The 20,795-nt window shown below is 44.1% G+C and overlaps 1 protein-coding gene across 1 annotated transcript in view; it reads left to right on the top strand.

Moving 5' to 3' along the window:
• Positions 1 to 20,795, top strand: part of DOCK10 (dedicator of cytokinesis 10) — a 370,777-nt gene that overhangs the window by 225,001 nt on the left and 124,981 nt on the right. The window contains exons 22-25 of the mRNA XM_030216095.1: positions 3,220 to 3,306; positions 11,636 to 11,728; positions 16,134 to 16,252; positions 19,064 to 19,133. Coding sequence (XP_030071955.1) covers positions 3,220 to 3,306; positions 11,636 to 11,728; positions 16,134 to 16,252; positions 19,064 to 19,133 — 369 coding nt within the window. The remainder of the gene's footprint in view (positions 1 to 3,219; positions 3,307 to 11,635; positions 11,729 to 16,133; positions 16,253 to 19,063; positions 19,134 to 20,795) is intronic.

Here is a 20,795-nt window from a genome sequence, read left to right as displayed (position 1 = left end):
TAAGTGTTCTATGCAACACACAACTGGTAGTATTATATCAGATGTATGCATCACTTGGCAACATTCTCATAGCCCGCCCACATATAAGCCTCCCTCGCAGTTAAGCAGTAAGCGACTGTGGTGTGTATTTTATACAATAGCATGTAGCATTGATGTACCTAAATGCCAATTACTGACACCTCAGAGGCATATAAGTGCTAGTATTTTATAAGCTATCAGGCTCTTTTTCGAAAGAGAAGGACGCCCATCTTTCAACACAAATCGGAAGATGGGCGTCCTTCTCCCAGGGTCCTCCAAATCGGTATAATCAAAAGCCAATTTTGGACGTGCCTAACACATGGATGTCCTCGACCCATAATGGGAAAAAAGGGCGTCCCTGACGAGCACTTGGACGACTTTACTTGGTCCTGTTTTTCTTACTACCAAGGCATAAAAAGGTGGCCGAAATGACCAGATGACCACCAGAGAGAATCGGGGATGACCTCCCCTTACTCCCCCAGTGGTCACTAACCCCCTCCCACCCTCAAAAAACATCTTTCAAAATATGTCGTGCCAGCCTCTATGCCAACCTCAAATGTCATACTCAGGTCCATCACAGCAGTATGCAGGTACCTGGAGCAGTTTTAGTGGGTGCAGTGCACTTCAGGCAGGCAGACCCAGGCCCATTCCCCCCCTACTTGTTACACTTGTGGTGGTAAATGTGAGCCCTTCAAACCCCACCACTCACCCACTGTACCCACATCTAGGTGCCCCCCTTCACCCATAAGGGCTATGGTAATGGTGTATAATTGTGGATAGTGGGTTTTGGGGTGCTCAGCACACAAGGTAAGGGAGCTATGTACCTGGGAGCAATTTCTGAAGTCCACTGCAGCGCCCCCTAGGGTGCCCGGTTGGTATCCTGACATGTCAGGGGGACCAGTGCACTACAAAAGATTGCTCCTCCCATGACTAAAGGTCTTGCATCTGGTCCTTTCTGAGATGATTGTCCTTGGTTTCCATTATCGCCGAAAATCAGAAACGACCAAGTCTAGGAATGACCATCTCTAAGGATGACCTAAATTTCAAGATTTGGACATCCCTGACCATATTATCGAAACGAAAGATGGACGTCCATCTTGTTTCAATAATACGGGTTTCCCCGCCCCTCCATCAGGACTTTTTGCGAGGACGTGTACAACAAAACTTGGGTGTCCCTTTCGATTATGCCCCTCCACGCATGCACTTGCCCCAGATTCGATATATGGTGTCCAAATGTATGAATGCTCCTGAGATACATATGCAAATTAATTGAATAACAAGCCCTGAACTATCAATAATTGGGTGCTAACAACCAATTATAATTTGCGCTTGCATCTGGCCACATGCTATTCTATAACGGAGGGCACCTAACTTCCATAGGGGCCCTTTGGCGGTAAGCCAATGTGGGCGTACCACTTGCTCTTCCAGGACTACCTCCGGCCCAACATGGCGGCTGGTAGTAGTCACGCCCTGAGCGCGCACCATTTCTGGGGGAAAGAGAAAAACCCCGGAAATGGCTTGCGCAGTGATAACCCAGAGGTAATCGGACACCGCTGCACACTCCCAGGTTACTGCCGGGTTAGTGCATGAGCCCTTACTGCCACCTCAATGGGTGGCGGTAAGGGCTCCCCACTGCATGGCCAGACAGTAAGAGTTCTCTCACAGCGTGGCCATTTGGGGGGTGGGACTTTTACTGGCAATGGAAAAAAGGGCCCTGGTGCACAGGAAAACCACCCCCACCACTGCAGCAGGGTCCTTTTCCCGCAGCTTAGTAAAAGGACCCTATAGTGCATATCTGAAAAGGGAGCTTGGCCAGAGGAAGGGCAATGAGACTGTGTTACAACAACTTGTAAAATAACCTGACCTAACAGTAGCCCACATTGATAAATTTTCTCAGTCTCTGCATTTGGAGGAATTATATACCCATTTCCATGCCTCCTTAAAGCCTTACTTTTTCCAGGTAGCTTTTGAACACTAAGATATCCACTATTAGGCCATGAAATGGATGTGATTGCTCAAACAATGGATGCTGACTACTGTTTCACTGTTCAATTGACTGAGAACCTTCCACTCTTTTATGCAGTGACTAGCCGTTGAGCCCATAAAAACGGGCTAGTAAAGGAAGGGGGGGTTTGAAAGCCCCCCCCCCCGATAGGTCGCCGCCCCCCCCCCCCCCCCCCGGAGTCCCCTCCACCACCCCTCCACCCGGGCACCTGGCTTCACTATTCAAACGCAGCACACAGCTCATCTGAGCTGCCATCGGCCTTCCTTCTTCTCTGCGTGTGTTCCGCCCTCGTGTGACGTAACGTCGGCGAGGGCGGGACACAGGCAGGTAAGGAATGAGCTATGTGCTGCGTTCCGGCGGTTTGAATAGTGAAGCCAGGTACCCGGGCCGGGTGGAGGGTGGGTGGCGGCGGCGACTCTGGGTGGGTGGGGGGAGCGGTAGCGGCAACCCTGGGGGGGAGCGGTGGCGACGGCAGTTCCCTCACTCGCAGGTTCGCAGGTTCCCTCTCTGTCACGCCCCCATCATCACGTATTGACGCAGGGGCGGGACAGAGAGGGTCTCTACTGCGCATTTGCGAGTGAGTACGCCTCTTGCTATTTATATGTTTGATTGTCTTTGTGTGATTGTTTGTGTCCAGAACGGTTGGGCTTCTAGTGCACTTGCTCTTTTTCTTTCTTTCTTTCTTTCTTTCTTTCTTTCTTTGATACAATGTAAACCACCTCGATGTATGTAATTTTAGAAGCAGTATATTGTGTGTGCAAGTTCATAGAATGAGTGGGATAGAGGGTAATTTTATAACTGGGTGCTTATTTTAAGCCTATTTTATAAAGAAAAGAAGGTTCCTACATAATTTATAGTATTTATAATAATACATATTTAATAATAATTTACATAATGATATATAATAATATAATGTATAATAATGTATATTAGTTCTAATAAGAAATCATTTATAGTATATTATAATTTGCACATCTACATATGGGGTCTACCCAAGCTCTGCCCATATACATGCCCACAGTAAAACAAGGCATGCAATTTTATGCTGATCAGTATTTTAGAAGAGGTCATTTCAATACTTAAGTGCCCACTTACATATGTAGATGTTTCAACAAAATAGAGTAACTTATTCATATTTTAATTTTTCTGCCATTTCTAGCCATGTGAAAATAACTTAGTACATTCATTTGTTACAGCAAAATGAAAGTAACTTTAAGTGGGTCGATGGCGGAAAACCACTGTTCAAAGTGTCTACAACTGTTGTATCAACGGTATATACTCAGGTGAGTATGCTGACTCTGGGACACTTTAGACGTGCTCTTTTGGATAGAATTGTAAGACAGTGGTACTAGTAATTTTCACAAAATATCAACAGAACTAGCCGTTGAGCCTGTTAAAACGGGCTAGTATGGGGTTTTTCCAAGGCCCCCTCCCCTCGCCACTGCAGGGCCCCCCCCAGGTCGCCGCTACCGGTCCGCCCCCCACAGGAGTCGCCGCCACCCCACCACCCTGCCTGGACCCTCTCTTCGCTATTGAACTTACTTCGCCGAAACGCAGCACGCAGATCAGCAGAGCTTCCGTCGGCCTTCCTTCTCTGCCTGTGTCCCGCCCTCGTGTGACGTAACGTCGGCGAGGGCGGGACACAGGAAGGGAAGGAAGGCCGACAGGAGCTCAGCTGATCTGCCTGCTGCGTGTCGGCGATGTAAGTTCAATACCGAAGAGAGTGCTCGGGCCGGGTGGAGGGGGGGCGGCGGCGGTGGCGACTCCGGGTGGGGGGAGCGGTAGAGCGACCTCGGGGGGAGCGGTAGCGACATCGGTGGTTCCCTCCCTCCCCTTCATGCAGTTTCCCTCTCTGTCCCCCCCCCCCCCCCCCCCCCCCCGTCATCACGTATTGACGCGGGGGCGGGACAGAGAGGGAAGTCTCTACTGTGCATTTGCGGGTGAGTACGGTCACTCGCCATTTATATGTTTGATTGCTTTTCCTTTATTTTTTCTTCCAGAATAATGAAAATCTTTTATTTCACCATTTTTGAATAATAGATATCCACTTTTATTATTGTCTGCTTCTTGTAAAATCTGCTTTCTGGAGTTCACACTTTAGTTTTAACGCTATGGTCATGCTTTACATGCACCACTATGACATTTGCATGGGAATCTGTTGAGGATCATCACAATTGTACTGATTTACTTCAGTGTAAAGGAATGAGAGCGGGTAATGTAGAGGCGCTTTCAGCACCTGTAAACTCTGACAACTACAACTGGTACCAAGAGCCTTCAAGTATGGGACAATGAAGAATCTTTTATTATTGAACCCAACATGGGCCATGTTTCAGTGTAAATACGCCTGCATCAGGGATCGATTGAATTGGGCTCTTGAGTAAACTGAAATTTCTGAGCAAAAAACTTGGAAGTGAACGGTTCACCGCCACAAGCCAGCATCCTCCCAATGTCGCCAAAAAATGGCAGTGTACGATTCACTTTCAAGTTTCATGCTGAGAAACTTTGGTTTACTCAATGCAGTGAACTGTTTCTACATATATAGAAAAATTTTTTCAAGTGCACAATTCATTCGATCCCTGTCACAGGCATGTTTAGGCAGAAACATGCCCATGTCTGGTTCACTACTGAAGGACTGCGTTTCCTCAATCAAATTATCTTTTCAAATTTGTGTGAAGGGGATCACACGGCATAGCAGTGCATTGTATTGTTTTCACAATACTACTGAATGTTGTCAGCTGTTTCTTGCAACCCCTGACACAGGTGCTATGCGCTAAAACACGGACCGTGTCGGATCCATTCAAGCAGTGTTTTATCAACGTATATGATTAAAGACTTCAATTCCCCTTTATCTTGAAGGCCCTTGGTGCTTTTTTGTTTTTGTTTCTACATATATAGAGAAATTTTTCAAGTGCCCAATTCATTCGATCCCTGTCACAGGCATGTTTAGGCAGAAACATGGCCCATGTCTGGTTCACTAATAAAGGATTCTTGATTGTCCCATACTTGAAGGCCCTTGGTACTGTTTTTCTCCATCATTGTATGTGTACTTTCACCCTCTCTTCTGTCATCTAAAATATGTTAACTTATTAAACATATGTTAAAAATATATTTTAAAATTTCAGAGTCTGAACACAGTGTCTCTGCTTGATTAGCAACTTAATATAACACACTATACTCTTGCTCCTTGGGTCCACATCCTTCTCCAGGTCCAACTCTGTCTCCTCTGACGCTAACTTAACAATTCCAAGTTGATTGTTAAGTGGCTGTAATGGTCAGTTTTATTCAGAGTATAACAACCACATTCATAACGCAAACCAAGTTTTAAACTCACCTCCAACCAGCAAAAAAGGACTTTGAACTTTTTTAAAGTAAGGGGCCCTTTAACTAAGGCGCACCAAAAAAAGGCCTGCCCTGGTGTAGGCACGTGTTTTGGATGTGACCTGGTCCATTTCCTCAGTGTGCCAGGAAAAAAGGCATTTTTTTTAATGTGCTGGAAAATGGACGTGTGGCAAATTGAAAATCAGCACGTGTCCATTTTTGGACTGAGACCTCACCGCCACCCATTGACTTATCGGTAAGGTCTCACACGCTAACCAGGCAGTAAGCGTCCAGCACACATCAACTGCTGATTACTGCTGGGTAAGCACCATGCAGTAGAAAATAGTAAATATTTTCTACTGTATGTTTTGAGCTAGCACCAAAAAATAGAATTACTGCATGGGGCACGTGGTAGCTGAGCGGAAGTGCCAATTTGACGCACGTTGGACTAGCATATGCACCTATGTGCTTTTGTAAAAGGGCTCCTAAAGCACTAGTGAATTGGTTGCTCAATATCTTTTCACATCTCACATTGAGTTGTTAAAAGCAAGTGGCCAGGCTTACACTGAGCAAATTGATACTGCCTTATTTTTCATTGTCCTTCACAGACCACTCCTTCCATGGTCTCAATTAACATATTCATTTGTATGGGGAGAGGGGGGGGGCAATTCAATAAAGGGTGCCAAAATGTTAGGTGCCAAGAGGCATCAGGCTGACTGCTAATTCTATAATGGCATCTGGGCACCCAGATTCCTTTATAGAATGCTAGCGTAAGATGACATTTACTTACCATCATTCAGGCATTCACACTTATGCCATGTCAATAGTAGGTGTAAAAGAGTGTGCCTAAATGTGGCACCTTAGTGCATAGCTTACAGTACTCATGCCCCGCCCATGTGCCTCCTTCTGTACATGCCCCCCTTGCATTTACAGACATGCAACAGATCAGCTTACAATGCACATTAATAGACTAGGAAACAAAAGATGAAAAGCATCCCCCCACCATCACTGGTCTCTCTCTGAGCTGAGCTGGAGTTCTCCACCTACCAGTGGGGGGTGCTGTTTCACTATCACATTTTCAATAATGAGGGACAGGCAAGCTCTACAGGACTACAAGGAACCTGCCTATCCCTAGCGATTGAAAACACAATATTGAAGCACCACCCCCCCCCCCCCCCACTGGCAGCAACAGGGCTGGTCTTAGGCAGAGGCGACCGAGGCGGCCGCATAGGGCCCCGCGCTTAAGGGGGCCCCACGTGGTGTGCCTCAACTCTGCCTCTCCGACCCCCGCTCGCTCGGACCGCAACTGCATCATGATGCCGCTGCTCGCTCATCGCTCCGGACTGCATCGTGATCGCTCGCTCCACTCCCGCCTCCCGCCACCCCCCCCCCCCACTGAGCCCGCCGACAGCTCCCGCCTCCCAGTCCCAGGACGATGACGACGACAGTTGCAACTTGCAGCGAGTAGCGACAGCCCGGCCCCGACCAGACAGACAGTTGCAGCCAGGCACGATGGCTCCGCTCACCCCAGCTTTTCTCTTCCGCCTTCCCGCTCAATGTCCTGCCTTCTGATGATGAGGTACTTCCTGTTTCCGCGAGGGCGGGTGGCAGTCATTGAGCGAGAAGGGAAAAGGAGCTGGAGCGTGGTCGGAGGTGAGCAACCATCGCTGGTGCCAGCAGCAGTGCCATGCGACTTAAAATAAAGAAAGTCAAGTGGTTGTGGAGCGCCTGCCGCCTCACCTGAAGCAAGTTTGTGCCACAGTGCCACTAGTGCCAGTGCCATTCATCAAAGGCAAGGTATGAATAATGATTGATAGCTGATGATATTGAGAATGAGATTTGTTGTACTTTGGGTACGAAATTTAAAGAAAAACAACTTTGCCTTCAGGTGATCAGTGATTGGTTAACATACTAAAACTGAATGTATGTAATGTAAGGCAGAAATTCTGTGGTTTAGGGAAAAAAAAAATCTATACCTGCACCTGAACAGGGCGGGCTAGCCCAACCACTAAGTGAGCTAGGCAGTTGCCAGTTGCCTAGGGTGGCACAAGTTCAGGTAGGGTAACCATGGCACTTAAAAAGCACATCAGCTCATGCAGTGCAGTGTTGCAGCAAACGAGAAGCCAACTCCAAGAGAACTAGTCTGTCTCAGGCAGCAAGGCCGCAGGCGGACTACAGTCATGATTCTCACCTGAGCTGTGTTCTTCCTTCATCCTGATTTCTGACAATAGCCCCTCCTCCAGCCTCTAAGCCTGCCATTCAAAGAAGGTATGATAGCTTTTCTTATAAGGAATTAGGAACCTTGTTAAATTAAAGTGGTCTTACTCTTGTTGATTTGCGAATGGAACCTTACACTAAAGTGATGATCTGGTGGTTCATTTGTGCAGGAGGTGAACCATTGCTGGTGCAAGTGCGACTTAAAATAAAGTCTTTATTTGAAATTTCATAAAAATTTCTAAAAATGGAATAATCTTATCAATGGGGTGGAGCTAGGGTGGGGGCGGAGCTAGGGTGGGGTGGGGCTAGGGTGGGGCCCCACCAAATTGGTCTGCATAGGGCCCCGCACTTGCTAAGACCGGCCCTGGGCAGCAATGCAGCTGGTGAACTCCCATTCAGCTTAGAAGGAACAGTGCCCATCAAACTACTACTACTTATCATTTCTGTAGCGCTACTAGACATATGCAGCACTGTACACTAAACATGACAGAGCTTACAATCTAATTAAGACAAACAAGACAAATAGTCAAACAGCATAGTAAACAAATAGGTGTTTAGATCTGCTTTGGATTTCCTGTATGAAGTTTCTAGTCTAAGGAATTGGAGCAGTGGTGTGCTGGAGTCAGCTCGCACTGGCTCACGAGAGCCATTTGCTAGATTTTTTTAGATTTTTGGGAGCCGGTTTTTAAAGTAGCATTGGCAGCGACATCCTCCATCTTCTCTCCCCATTGCCCCCCCCCCCCCCCCATGCAGCACCTCTCTGCGCTCGTCTTTGTCCTCTCCCGCATCTCCTTGCCTCTTCTTGTTCTGCTGCAATTAATTTTTTCAAAGTAGGGCTGGCGCATGTCAGCAAGAACAGGCTACATCAGCCAATCACGGGGGCCTTCCTTCAGCTCTCTGGGGCAGGACAGGCTGAAGGAAAGCCCCAGAGATTGGCTGAAGAAGCCTGCTCTTACTGATGTGTGCCAGCACTGCTTAAAGATTTATCACGGCAGAACAAGAAGATGCAGGGAGGTGCAGGTGAGCTGCTCTAGCTCACATTTTTAAACCTGTCTGCTTATGCAGCATAGAGATGTACACAGAGGTACTATTGGTTTCATCAATTAGAGTACTAATTTATTCAAAATTTTAAATCACACTGTGTCAGTTTGAGGAACTGGTTATAGGGACTCCCTGTATTCGTGCAGAGATGTTTTCACCTACAGACATGTTATGAGGAATCAGGTGCTTAACATTCAGACTTACTTACTATTTATAAGTACAATTTTAAAAAAACATTAATTAGGTTGAAACCTGGGAGCATTTAACACCTTTTTCCCCTGTTCTTACATTAAAAGAAAAAGATGGCATGTGGGAACTTGCTCCTTTTGTTTTGTGGATTGCAATGGTATATTATAAAAATGCACTTGCCTTTTTTATTACTACCATTTCACAGAGAGGTATTGAATAATGAGGGAAAGGCTTCTTTCATGCAGAAGTTCTGTATAGAGTCAGTCTAAATGTGCCAACATTTTCCAGTTCAGCACACTATTAGCCGCCAAGTCCATATAAAGTTAATTATGTTCAATGGAAAATAAATCTGATGACTCAGGCTGCTTGCTATGTGAATACTCTATCACTGTTTCATTTTTGCTACCAATAATTACATATTAAGGGCATTTGCTTTCAACTTTGTTTTAATTTGTTTATCTAGTCCTTACTTGCACGTGGTTTTGCTTTTTAACTCCAAAGATGAATCCTAAGGATGGTTGAATAATTAGGTATAAACTGTATTTCTGACTTTACTTGTTTTGGAATGCTTTGGGTTCTGCTGATCTGTACACCTGCTCTCTGGAATTTTGGAAAATGGAAATGAGAAAATAATTAAGTTTTGGATGTACTCTGTAGAAGTTGTTGTTTACTTTTACAATATGTGTATTGATGCCCACAAGAAAAACCTCACTCATTGGCCTTTAATCTCCAGAATAGCAGTATAAATCTCCAGCTTTGAGATGGGCTACCCTTGGCGTCTCTGAACTCCATTACCTTTTCTGGCAGGGATACCAAGGCCCACCAGCCAAATAAATGGACTGCAGCTGCTCCTTGCTGCTTGTTCCTGGCTCTGAGCAGCATGCCAGGACTTCTCGAGAGCCAGAAACAAGCAACAGGGAGTGGCGGTAGTCCTTTTATTTGGCCGGTGGGGCTCGGAATACCTAGTATGCCTGCATTGGGGGGAAGGGAGGAGAAAGAGGAATGTGTTGCCCCCTAGTCCACCTTGGGGCACCCCCCAAAAATTGCAGGGCTGGCTATGCCCAGAGATAGAGCCTGTTAAAAATTTTCCCAGCACAACACTGGATTGGAGTATTGAGTTCCAGACCTGGAAGCCAAGAAATAGAATGTAGTTTCCCAGACACAGTCCAGGTGAGCACATGGTAGGTGGGTGAGTGTGGGAGTGGGGGGAATCACGAGTATCTTGCCTTTCTGTGAGCACGATGCATGAGCAGATACATACAGGAAAGTTTATTAAACAAGCAAACAGGTTGCTGAGACCTAGGAATTTTGATTAAGAATCATAAATTTACATCTTTGTAAGACAGGTTACCAATGACTGTTCACAAAACAAGGGGAAAATATGGTCAAGCCTATTGGCTGAATGAATAAGTCTGATAACAATGTTTTGGGCTGTTTGTAGCCTCTTTGAGGATGAAAGTGGCAGTCTATTTTATAAGCCATTGCAGTAGTTTAGTCTGCTAATGATCAGATCACAGTTTCCATTTCCAATTTTCATTTCCTGAGTTAAAGAAAGATAATTGTAAACAATGGGTCAGAACACCCAACTTGGGCACCAGTCAGTGGCGTAGCTATGTGGGGCCATGGGGGCCTGGGTCCCCCAAACTTCCTCAGGGCCCCTGGTTTTGCTGGCAAGGGTCCCCAACCCACGCCAGCTGAAGCCTTGTCCAGCACTGCCCCGTTCTCTCTTGCCCCTCATGTCCTGCATGCTCCTTTTAGTAAAATTGCTCAGTTTCACTTAAAGGAGCATGCAGGATGTGAGAAGGAAAAAAGAGCAGGGCAGGCAATGTGGTGGTGCCAGAGACTTTTGCTTCAGCTGGCGGGGTTGGGGACCCCTGCCAGCCAAGGTATTTGCTATAGCAGTGGGTGGGGAGTGGCAGGGCGACAGGGGAAGTGGCGAGGCAGCGGGGGAGAGAGGCAGCAGGGGCAGCAGCAGCAGGGCAGCAGACTAAAATGTGCCCCCCCCACCTCAGGCTCTGGCTCCCTCCCACTGCAAGGTCTAGCTACGCCCCTGGCACCAGCATTTATGTTAGGTTTCAAAAGGCATAAGTGTGATGCCCAAAGTTAGGGCACAGGAATCGGTGCTAAACACAATTCTATAAAAGACGCATGCCCTTTACAGAATAATGCTTAATGCCAATCTTATCTGGTGCCCATTTTTGAATGCCATTTATAGAATCTGACCCTTATTGTAGCAGCTGAATATTGACCTGTTATTTTTCACCTAATATAGAAAAGATGAATAGGCCTGTTGCTGAATAATCATTATATTTTTTTTCCACAGGACCCCATGCAAGTGTGCATAGAAAACATTAAGGTCAACCCCCACCACTGTGCCTGTATCAGTGAATGCTTTAATGCTAATACTCAGCCAGTCTTGTGTAACACACAATAACACAGTAAATGATAGCAGATAAAACCCCACATGATCCTTACAATCTGCCCAACAAGGTGGCCAGAAGATATGTTTAACTGAACATCTTTGTCTAATTAAAGTTTGCTGGGTATTCAACCCAAATCTGTGCAAACTGAATATCCACTCTACACATAACCAGACAAAGATGTCCCATCAGTTTTAGGCCTGCTATTCGGCCAACCTGAGTTACCCAGGTTAAACAACCAAAGTGAAACTATGATAGATGATTTCCCACTGTGCTGCCTCTTTTTTTTTTTGAACTACATAAATTTTACCCAGACAAAAATTGCCTCAATAAAATTTGGCTGGGGAGTAGACAGGGGGTGAAAGGGATTTCAGAAGATAGCCAGACAAACCCTTGAACATAGACGTCTTGCTGTGTTCTGTTTTAGGATTCGTATCTGAACAGATTTTTCCAGCAATGTGAGACAAGAGAAAAGGATTTGCTTCAACCTCCATCATCAGATTTTATCACTGCTTGCAAGGTAACATCACTTTTGTCTGTTAATATTTTAACATTATTGGGCTTGATATTCAAGGCATGTATCCAGATAATAGCAGTCGCAGGTAAATGCCTTTACCACCCCTTTCCATCGATATTCAGTGGTACTATTGGGCAAGTGCCCCTGAATATCGCTACAGTCCACGTCGGTACTATCTGGATAGTTTTAGGATAAAGCGAGGATGGAGCCGGTATTTATTTATTTATTTATTTATTTGTTGCATTTGCATCCCACATTTTCCCACCTATTTGCAGGCTCAATGTGGCTTACATTGTTCCGTAATGGCGATCGCCATTTCCGGAATGAGAAATACAGAGTTATATTGCATTAAGATTCATAGGTGACGGAGAGGGGGATAATCGAACGGGGGCGCCCATCTCTAAGGGCGTTCATTTCTAAGGATGGCCCTGTAAAGGGGCGGGGCAACCTGTATTATCGAAACAAGATGGACGTCCATCTTTCAGTTCGATAATACGGTCGGGGACGCCCAAATTATCTGAATATTATTCCCTTTATATGAAACAAGTGGTTGAATAAGTAACTGGATAAAAGGTCCCTTTTACTACTAAAATGCTTTAAAATGTGCAAACACATTTCAACACATGATTTTACTGTTCTTTAACCGCAAATTTTACACAGCAATTTGTTTGCAAAACATGCGCTAATGTTCTAGTAGTGTGCGATACCTGTCAAAAATGTATGCAGGAACACTCACCACTTCCAATTAGGAGGCGGTAAGTGCTCCCACATTAACTCTGAGTTAGTCAGTTTGGGCTAGATTCTATATATGGCACCTGGAAAAATCTGCGCAAAAAACATTTCCACCTAAGCGTATTCTGTTACACTTCCGCATGGTTTATACAATATGCTTACACCCGTCCGCACGACTATATGTAGTCATAAGGAATTACACCAAGTAAAACCCGTTGTAGATACCAGCGACTAAATTAGGTGCAGAGCAGGTATATTCTTTTTTTTTTTGTTATTTAAATCATTTATTTATCATTTTTAATTTTACAAGGGTCACTTGCAAACGGTAATACAGAGATGATTGCACATTAATACAAGATAAGAAGAAAACAATCCCAACTAGATATATGGATTATATACAATCTTTCTCTTTCTTAGACCACAAAGTGAAGAAAAATAGGGAGAGTGAGATAAGACAAGGAGATCAATTAGACAGTAAACAGAAAAAAGAAAACATGGTATTAACCTGATTATCCCCAGATATTACTCGTCTAATTCATTATTCCACATTGATCATCTGGTTGGCTTCTTCAAGGCCAATATGGTGTATAGTCAAACCATTTCATTGAAAACATACTTATTGTCCAATATTAGTTAGAAATAATACATCTAATTACATTTTCTCTCTTTTAAAAAACAGAAATTATTTAACAGTACATATACTTAAGTCACTAATTCAAATCCCACTGATTAAAGCAATCCCAGTTTTCACAGGCTTCACTCCTTTCAAAGTAATAATTAAGGAAAAATTTCTGAGGAAAACTTTAGGAGTCATACCTGGAACTCTGGGAAAAACAATAATCTCAACATTAATCATCCACAAAAACATCCACCTTATTATTCAAGAGCAGGTATATTCTATAACCATCCATGTAAATTTTCAGAATACCCACGACCTACCCATTCCACGCCATTGACCACGCCGCCTTTTTGACAATTTACGTGCAGCACGTTACAGAATGTGCTTAGTGAGTTCTGCATGTAAGTTCTAATTAATGCCAATTAGTGTTGATAATTGCTTGTTACCATCCAATTAACAGCACTGATTGGCTTGTTAACCAATTAGATTATGTGCATTGTTGTAGAATACACTTAGATTTCCGCACGGAAACCTAGGCGCGATATATAGAATCCAGGGGTTAGCTTGTGATAATTATAATGTTCTAGCCGGCTAACACTTCCATGCCAACTCTCTGCCCATGCCATGCACACAGAAACAGGGGAAATGCCATAAAACGCTTTAATGTGTTTGTGCAGAAACTTTTTAGTAAAAAGGCCCCAAAGTTAGAAGAGAAAAATTGCTGTCCTAACTTTATCTGGAGAGATATCCAAATGACAGTTTGGCTACCACCATTACACCCTGGTAGTGGCGGTACTCTCCCTGCTCTTCAGGGGTCTCCAACACCACTCACTATCCAGATAGGGGCGCTGAATATATATGGATAATTTAAACACCACTGCTGGCATTTAAAACAAATGACAATCAATGATTTTAAATATTGATCTGATTTTATTTTATAAATAAACAGCCAGGGATGTTACTAATTCTAGCATTAGTCAGTTAAAGCTGTGATGCTAACATTTTTTTCCATTTCAGAAATGTGTAATATATAAAGGGGAGCATTTTTGATATGACATCTAAATCCAATTTTTGATGTTTTGCTGAAAATGTCCAAAGATCAAGCAGGAGCTCTTACTGTCACCTCAATGGGTGGAGGTAAGGGCTCCCCCCACCCGAAATGGCCGCACGGCAAGTGCTTTACTTGCCGCATGGCCATTTCCTGCAGAAAAGAAAGACTACCCTTTTACCCGTTGCGGTGAAAGGGGGCCTCAGCAAGCAGCAAAAACATGCGTCGATACCAGCTCAGGCCCCCTTTTGCCACAGCTTGATAAAAGGGGCCCACAGTGATTTTCAAACCAGAAAAATGTCTAACTTTTTGTTTTGAAAATAGCCATTTGCTACATGTTTTGTGCTCAGTGCATTTTCTTTTGGGACCATTTTTGGGGAAAAAAATATCCAAGGGGAAAACGCACAAAAAAAAGTCACTGGGATGTATGGAGGGCCAGCATTCTTAGTAGACTGGCCCAGCAGAACACTGGGGCACCCTAGGAGGTGCTGCAGTGGACTTCACATAAAAGGTCCCAGGTACACATCTCACTTTTACCTTCATATATTGTATGAGGAGCTCTCCAAAACTTACCAAAAACCTTATGTACCCAACTGTACACCACTACAATAGCCCTTATGGTTGCAGGTATCACCTATATGTGGGTTCAGTTGGTTTTTGGTGAGTTTTGGAGGGTTTGAGTGGGATATGGGCCTGGGTCCCCTTCTCTACTAGATCACTAGTCTACTGCAGTGACTTGCTTGCTGCTGTAATGGGACTTGCCATGACGTCTGAAGCTGTCATAGAGGCTGGTATATACTGTTTCTTTCAAACCTTTTGGGGGTGGGAAAGGGTCAGTGACCTCTGGGGGAGTAAGGGGGCCATGCCTTAATCCCTCCAATGGCCATCTGGTCATTTAGGGTGCCTTTTTGTGATTTAATCATGATTGAAGTAGGTCTAAACCAAAACATCTTTTAGAACCGGACATTTTTGCTTTGTTCCATTAATGCAGAAAAATGTCTGCCATAATGATCAAACTACGGTGCATTCAAATCCCACCCCCAACATGCCCCCTTGTAATCTGAATGCATTGTAATTTGATCATGTTACCCCACTCCTAAAAGCAGCACACTAGCTCCCAATATACCATTGTACAACTTACAAGTTACTATTACTTGTCTATAAGATCTGCTTGGCCAGTGAACCAGTATATTTGTCTTGCCTTCTCACTCCCCACTGTTCTTCATGTACACTCAGGTCTTCTCAGCAGAATCAACTCATCATTTCATGAAATTAGGCGATCCATATTCTCCGAACAAGCCCCCGATCTTTGGAACAGACTACCGGCCAACTTACGACTTTCGATTTCACTACAATCTTTTAAGACTGACTTGAAGGCTTTCTTATTTGCAGATGCCTATAATTAACCTATACCTTCCACGCTCCCTGGGAGTGGTAGTGCCCTGGGAGACATGATACCCCTCCTCCCCTTTGTGCTTCCCTCTTTGCTTTCCTGTTTATATTGTATTTCATCCCTCCTCCCTTTGCTCTGCTGATGTTTCTATTTTCCTCTTTGTCCTCCCCCCCACCCTTATATTGTAAGTTGTTCAGATATTCATTGATGGGCGGGATATAAGCCTCTAATAAACATGAAACTTGTTAAGCATACATTAGCGCCTAATGCAGCTTAGTAAAACAGCCCCATAATCAATATAACATTCCAGTTATATATAATATTAATGGAATTGGTCAAGAATTGCTTCTTCTGTACTGCAAAGTTCTTCATTAAGCAAAGGGGAAAAAAACTGCATTATCAAGGTAGCAAATATGAATGAAATGTGGGCATTAGGTCATAATCATCTATTCATAAAGAACTTCCTTCTCTTTTTAAATTTATATACCCCCAAAAAACTTTTCCCTCCTCCCCCAATGGTAAATCTGAATGAATAACAGTGTTAAATTTTACAGAACTATGGGTTTCTAAAAATGTGGTTTTATGTGAAATTTACCATTATTTCATCTTATTACAGAATTTGCTAAACATCGACAAAATCCACGCAATTATGAGTTTTCTTCCTATGATACTCAACCAACTTTTTCGAATTCTAACACAGAATGACAATGATGAGGTAACCACCATCATAAGCAGGTATTCATGCATTTTATTGTCCTTTCTGAACACTTATAAAAGATTTTCATGATCCAAGAATTGATCTATATTTAAATATCTCTGTCAAGATTTCTTCCTTCTGCAGTTAGAAAGATACTACTGATGACTTTTGTCATTTACAAAATCAAAAGTAAGATGTAGTGTATTCTCAATATTTCCAGTATTATGGACACCAGGTGGATTAATTATGTTATTTACTGGTGGGGTATCTTAGTGGTTAGAACAGCAGGGAGAGAATCAGGGAAATCCCAATTCTTCCACAGATGTTCCTTGTAAACTTGGGCAAGTCATTTAAATATTCTTTGCCTCAAGTAACAAAACTTTGATTATAAACCAATTTAGGAAGGGAACACTTACTATACCTATATGTAGCTTACTTTGAGGTTCTTTCAAAACAAGCTATTAAGATGCATGGCCACTGTTTAGGCCATGAAACTGATGGCTCTAGCAGTTCTGCCCCTCAGAAACAGGTAATCCACATCAGAAGGAGCAGAACTGGCAAAGCCATCAAAGGCGTGGCCTAGCCAGTGGCTCCATGAATTTGTGCTACTTGTTTTCAGCCAGGAAGTAACTTTGTTGGCAGGAGGAGTAAGGAAGCTGCACCACTGGACCGGGGGATGGGGGAGGGATAAGGACACTACTGGACTGGGGAGGGTGACTCATCCACAAATGTTTACCCAGGACTTTATAGATGGTTAAAGCAGCTCTGTGGTCAATATTCAAAAGTTTTCTTCAGTGAATCCTCAACCAGTCTATCCATAAGTTATCCAAATAAATGAAATCAGTGACTTTCTGGGGGTGGGTTAAAACTTTAATTGAATAACACTGAAATCCAGGGCACCACAGGCTATATGAGAGCACTTCCTTGTGGCCCCTTTTAAGCTGCTTTCTCTATTTGTCATGTCCCCTACCTCAACGCAAGCGGGATCCTCGGGCTGCGCGGGGTCCCGTTGACACGCACACTTGACTGGCACTACCTGAACCATGTGTGTGTAGTCCTCTCTCTGGGTTTGATCAGAGAGCGGTGGTTGAAGGCTTCTTAATTGCTTTGCTTCCATGCACCTGTTTCTGCTCTCTCTCTGCCTGGCTTCCAGGCTCCTTGATTGCTTTGCTTCCACCCACCTGGGTCTGCTCTTCCTCTGCCTGGCTTCCCTTGCTTCTCTCCAATTGGTCTTTTGGTTCCTCCTTTCCCTGCTCTTGTCCTATGGCTGTGTCCCTTCTCCCTGCTGATGTCAGACGCCAGCACTTTATCAGCTGAGCTCTCCCTGTACTCCTTGATTCAGCTTCTACTTTGGTAGGTGTTTCTAACTCTGTAGTCTGCTTCTTATTTACTGGTCCCTCATTGCTGACTTTGCCTGTACCTGGATTACCCTTCTGCCTGCCGCCTGCCTCTTGACTTTCGCCTGCATCTGGATTACTCTCTTGCCTGCCGCCTGCCTACTGACTTTCTCCTGTACCTGGATTGCTCTCTTGCCTGCCACCTACCTACTGCCTTTCGCCTGCATCTGGATTACTCTCTTGCCTGCCACCTGCCTACTGACTTTCGCCTGTACCTGGATTACTCTCTTGCCTGCCGCCTGCCTACTGACTTTCGCCTGCATCTGGATTACTCTCTTGCCTGCCGCCTGCCTACTGACTTTCGCCTGTACCTGGATTACTCTCTTGCCTGCCACCTGCCTACTGACTTTCGCCTGTACCTGGATTACTCTCTTGCCTGCCACCTGCCTACTGACCTTCACCTGTACCTAGATTACTCTCTTGCCTGCCACCTGCCTACTGACTTTCACCTGCATCTGGATTACTCTCTTGCCTGCCGCCTGCCTACTGTCTTTCACCTGTACCTGGATTACTCTCTTGCCTGCCGCCTGCCTATTGACGTTCGCCTGTACCTGGGTTACTGTCTTGTCTGCCACCTGCCTACTGACATTCGCCTGTACCTAGATTACTCTCTTGCCTGCCACCTGCCTACTGACTTTCCCCTGCATCTGGATTACTCTCTTGCCTGCCGCCTGCCTACTGTCTTTCACCTGTACCTGGATTACTCTCTTGCCTGCCGCCTGCCTATTGACGTTCGCCTGTACCTGGGTTACTGTCTTGTCTGCCACCTGCCTACTGACATTCGCCTGTACCTGGATTACTCTCTTGACCTGCTGCCTGCCTGGCCAATACATTCATCACCCCGCTTCCAGCTCCATCCTGTAAGTCCTGCAGGCCGCCCACACCTAGGGGCTCAACCTCTGAGGAACAGCGGTCAGCGTAGGTGAAACCCGGGGTTGTCCAGCCGCCAAGCAGAACCTGGTCCAAGTACCGGGCTCAGCTGTGCTCTACTTGCTACAAGAACTCACAACTCTGACACTATTTTAATGTACATTTTTTAAAGGTTATATTACCTCCTTGTGATAGATTTGTGGTCACCTTCACAAATTCTGGGTAGTGTGTATCAGCCTCAGCCTATCCCACAAGCCTAAGAAGTGTCATACTGGGTCAGACTAATGGTCCATCAAGCCCAACATTCTGTCTCCAGTAGTGACCAGTATGAGTAACTAGGATGTAGCTGGCAGATCCTAACAGGGAACTTTATTCCTTGTTCCTCACACTCAGAAAAGAGATGGTGATTCTGCATATCTACCTAACCAATAAATAGTAATAGACCTGTTTTCCGTAAAGTTGTCCAAATCTTTCCTGTTAGTTACAACCTTTATTAATAAATAAATACATGTGTAGAACAGTTTCAAAAGCACTGTATATCTGCTACTAGTCCCTAATGCAAATATTTTAATTATTTTACAGGGTCCTTACTGATATCGTTGCTAAATGCCATGAGGAGCATGTAGACCAGTATGTCCGTTCCTATGTGAAGGTATGAAACATTCCTACAAAATCTCAGACAACCATGCACTATGCAGTAAATTAGAACACCCTTTAAGAACACTAGCTTAGTGTGGATCATTCTAACACCTAACACTGGGCATCATTTACTGAATTCCAACCAAGGTGGTCATGTTTTTGTAGCCAATAAAATGTTCTGAAATTTGTTTCTACCAAGTTAGCACTCTCATATTGAAAGAGAATAGAATGGGATGGGACCACAATACTTATCTACCCGCCAACTCCTGTTGCATTAGTTGGGGTTATAGCTGATCTTTGTTTTTCCCTTTATGTCTTCCTAGTAGCTAAGAATTCATATAGCTTTCCAAGTTCTGATATCTTCTCTTCCCAAATGCCCTGTATTCAATAGTATATTCATAGAGTATCTCTTTTTTCAGCCTAACTAAACTTTCACTAGCATAAGGGAATGCCAAAAAGTAATAGGTAAAAAGGCATGTTGTTTTGTTTTTACATTTTATTTAGTTTTGTTTCATTTAAGCACTCATTCTTTCATTTTAGTACAACCTAACATGAATTAATGTATGGTATTGTTAAGGTACACATGTGTTTTTTATGAAATAACTAATGCTGTTGTTAGCATGCATGTGTGTTCTATGTGAAGTAATGCATGCAAAATTGTAATGAAACTAAACTTCCTTATCATCCATACCAGACCAGTCCAGTCACATGGATGTTGTATTCATTGACCAGAAGATAGAGAGAGAGAGAAAGAAAGTAGTTCCATGTGCTTTGCTCCTAAAGGGGATCATACAGCCATAGAATGGCAGTATTCTTTATCTGCAAGCAGATGTTGGTTGGTTCTTCTCAGCCAGCTCCTGACCCAGATTTTTTTTCTGTTAGTCAGTAAAGTAAGGGGTTTGTTTTAAAAGGATTATGCTCCTTTTTCTCATAGTGAAGATGTCTATGAGTTTTATTGGAGCTGGGGCAACACTCAGTGATGCTGAGTCCTTCCCCTAACACCCCACCACCACCACTACAGATTTCTCAGCAAATTAAAGGAACCTAATGTACCAGCCTTCCTTTTTGATGAGGCAGAGTCAGCAGTTTTATTTATTTGTCGGTGAGCTTGTCTCTCTGTCTTTTGTACTTTACTACAGCAGCTTAGCTATTCTACTGCTATCCAGGAAATCTGCTTCCTTGTATTCACAAGACCTAGTAATCTTGACAAGCTGCAACTGTCTCTAGGCTGTATGCCTGCAGCGTTTTTCTCAGGCCATTTATAGGGAATCGACTGTGTACTAATGCTTAATAATTAGCAATGTAACTGGCTGTTTTATTAGCTGTTTTCCTGGGCTGAACATTTCCCCCAACCTCATGTTCAGGAACTCAATTAAAGAGTTCCTCTGTTGCCAGGCTACAGAGTCATAGCAGTTTATCAGTACATGTGCCTAAAGTATTCTCTGATATTACAAAAAAAAAAAAACAGAACTGGACAGAAGATAAATAAAAAAATAAAAGTTGTGGCACCCTTTTCTATTTAGAATAGGATGTATTTTCCTTCTGTGTTGCCTGCCTTGAGAAGCAGTTCATTGTGCCTGGATGTACAATGTGACCTACAGTGAGCATCCAACTCTTTTCCACAGTGGTGGAAATTGGCAGTCTTGCATGGCTGGGACAGCTAGCTCTAAGCTGC

This window comes from Microcaecilia unicolor, chromosome 10 (genome assembly GCF_901765095.1).
Source record: "Microcaecilia unicolor chromosome 10, aMicUni1.1, whole genome shotgun sequence".
Lineage (NCBI taxonomy): Eukaryota > Metazoa > Chordata > Amphibia > Gymnophiona > Siphonopidae > Microcaecilia > Microcaecilia unicolor.
Note: the sequence above shows the minus strand (reverse complement) of the source record. Positions and strands in the feature narration are given on the sequence as shown.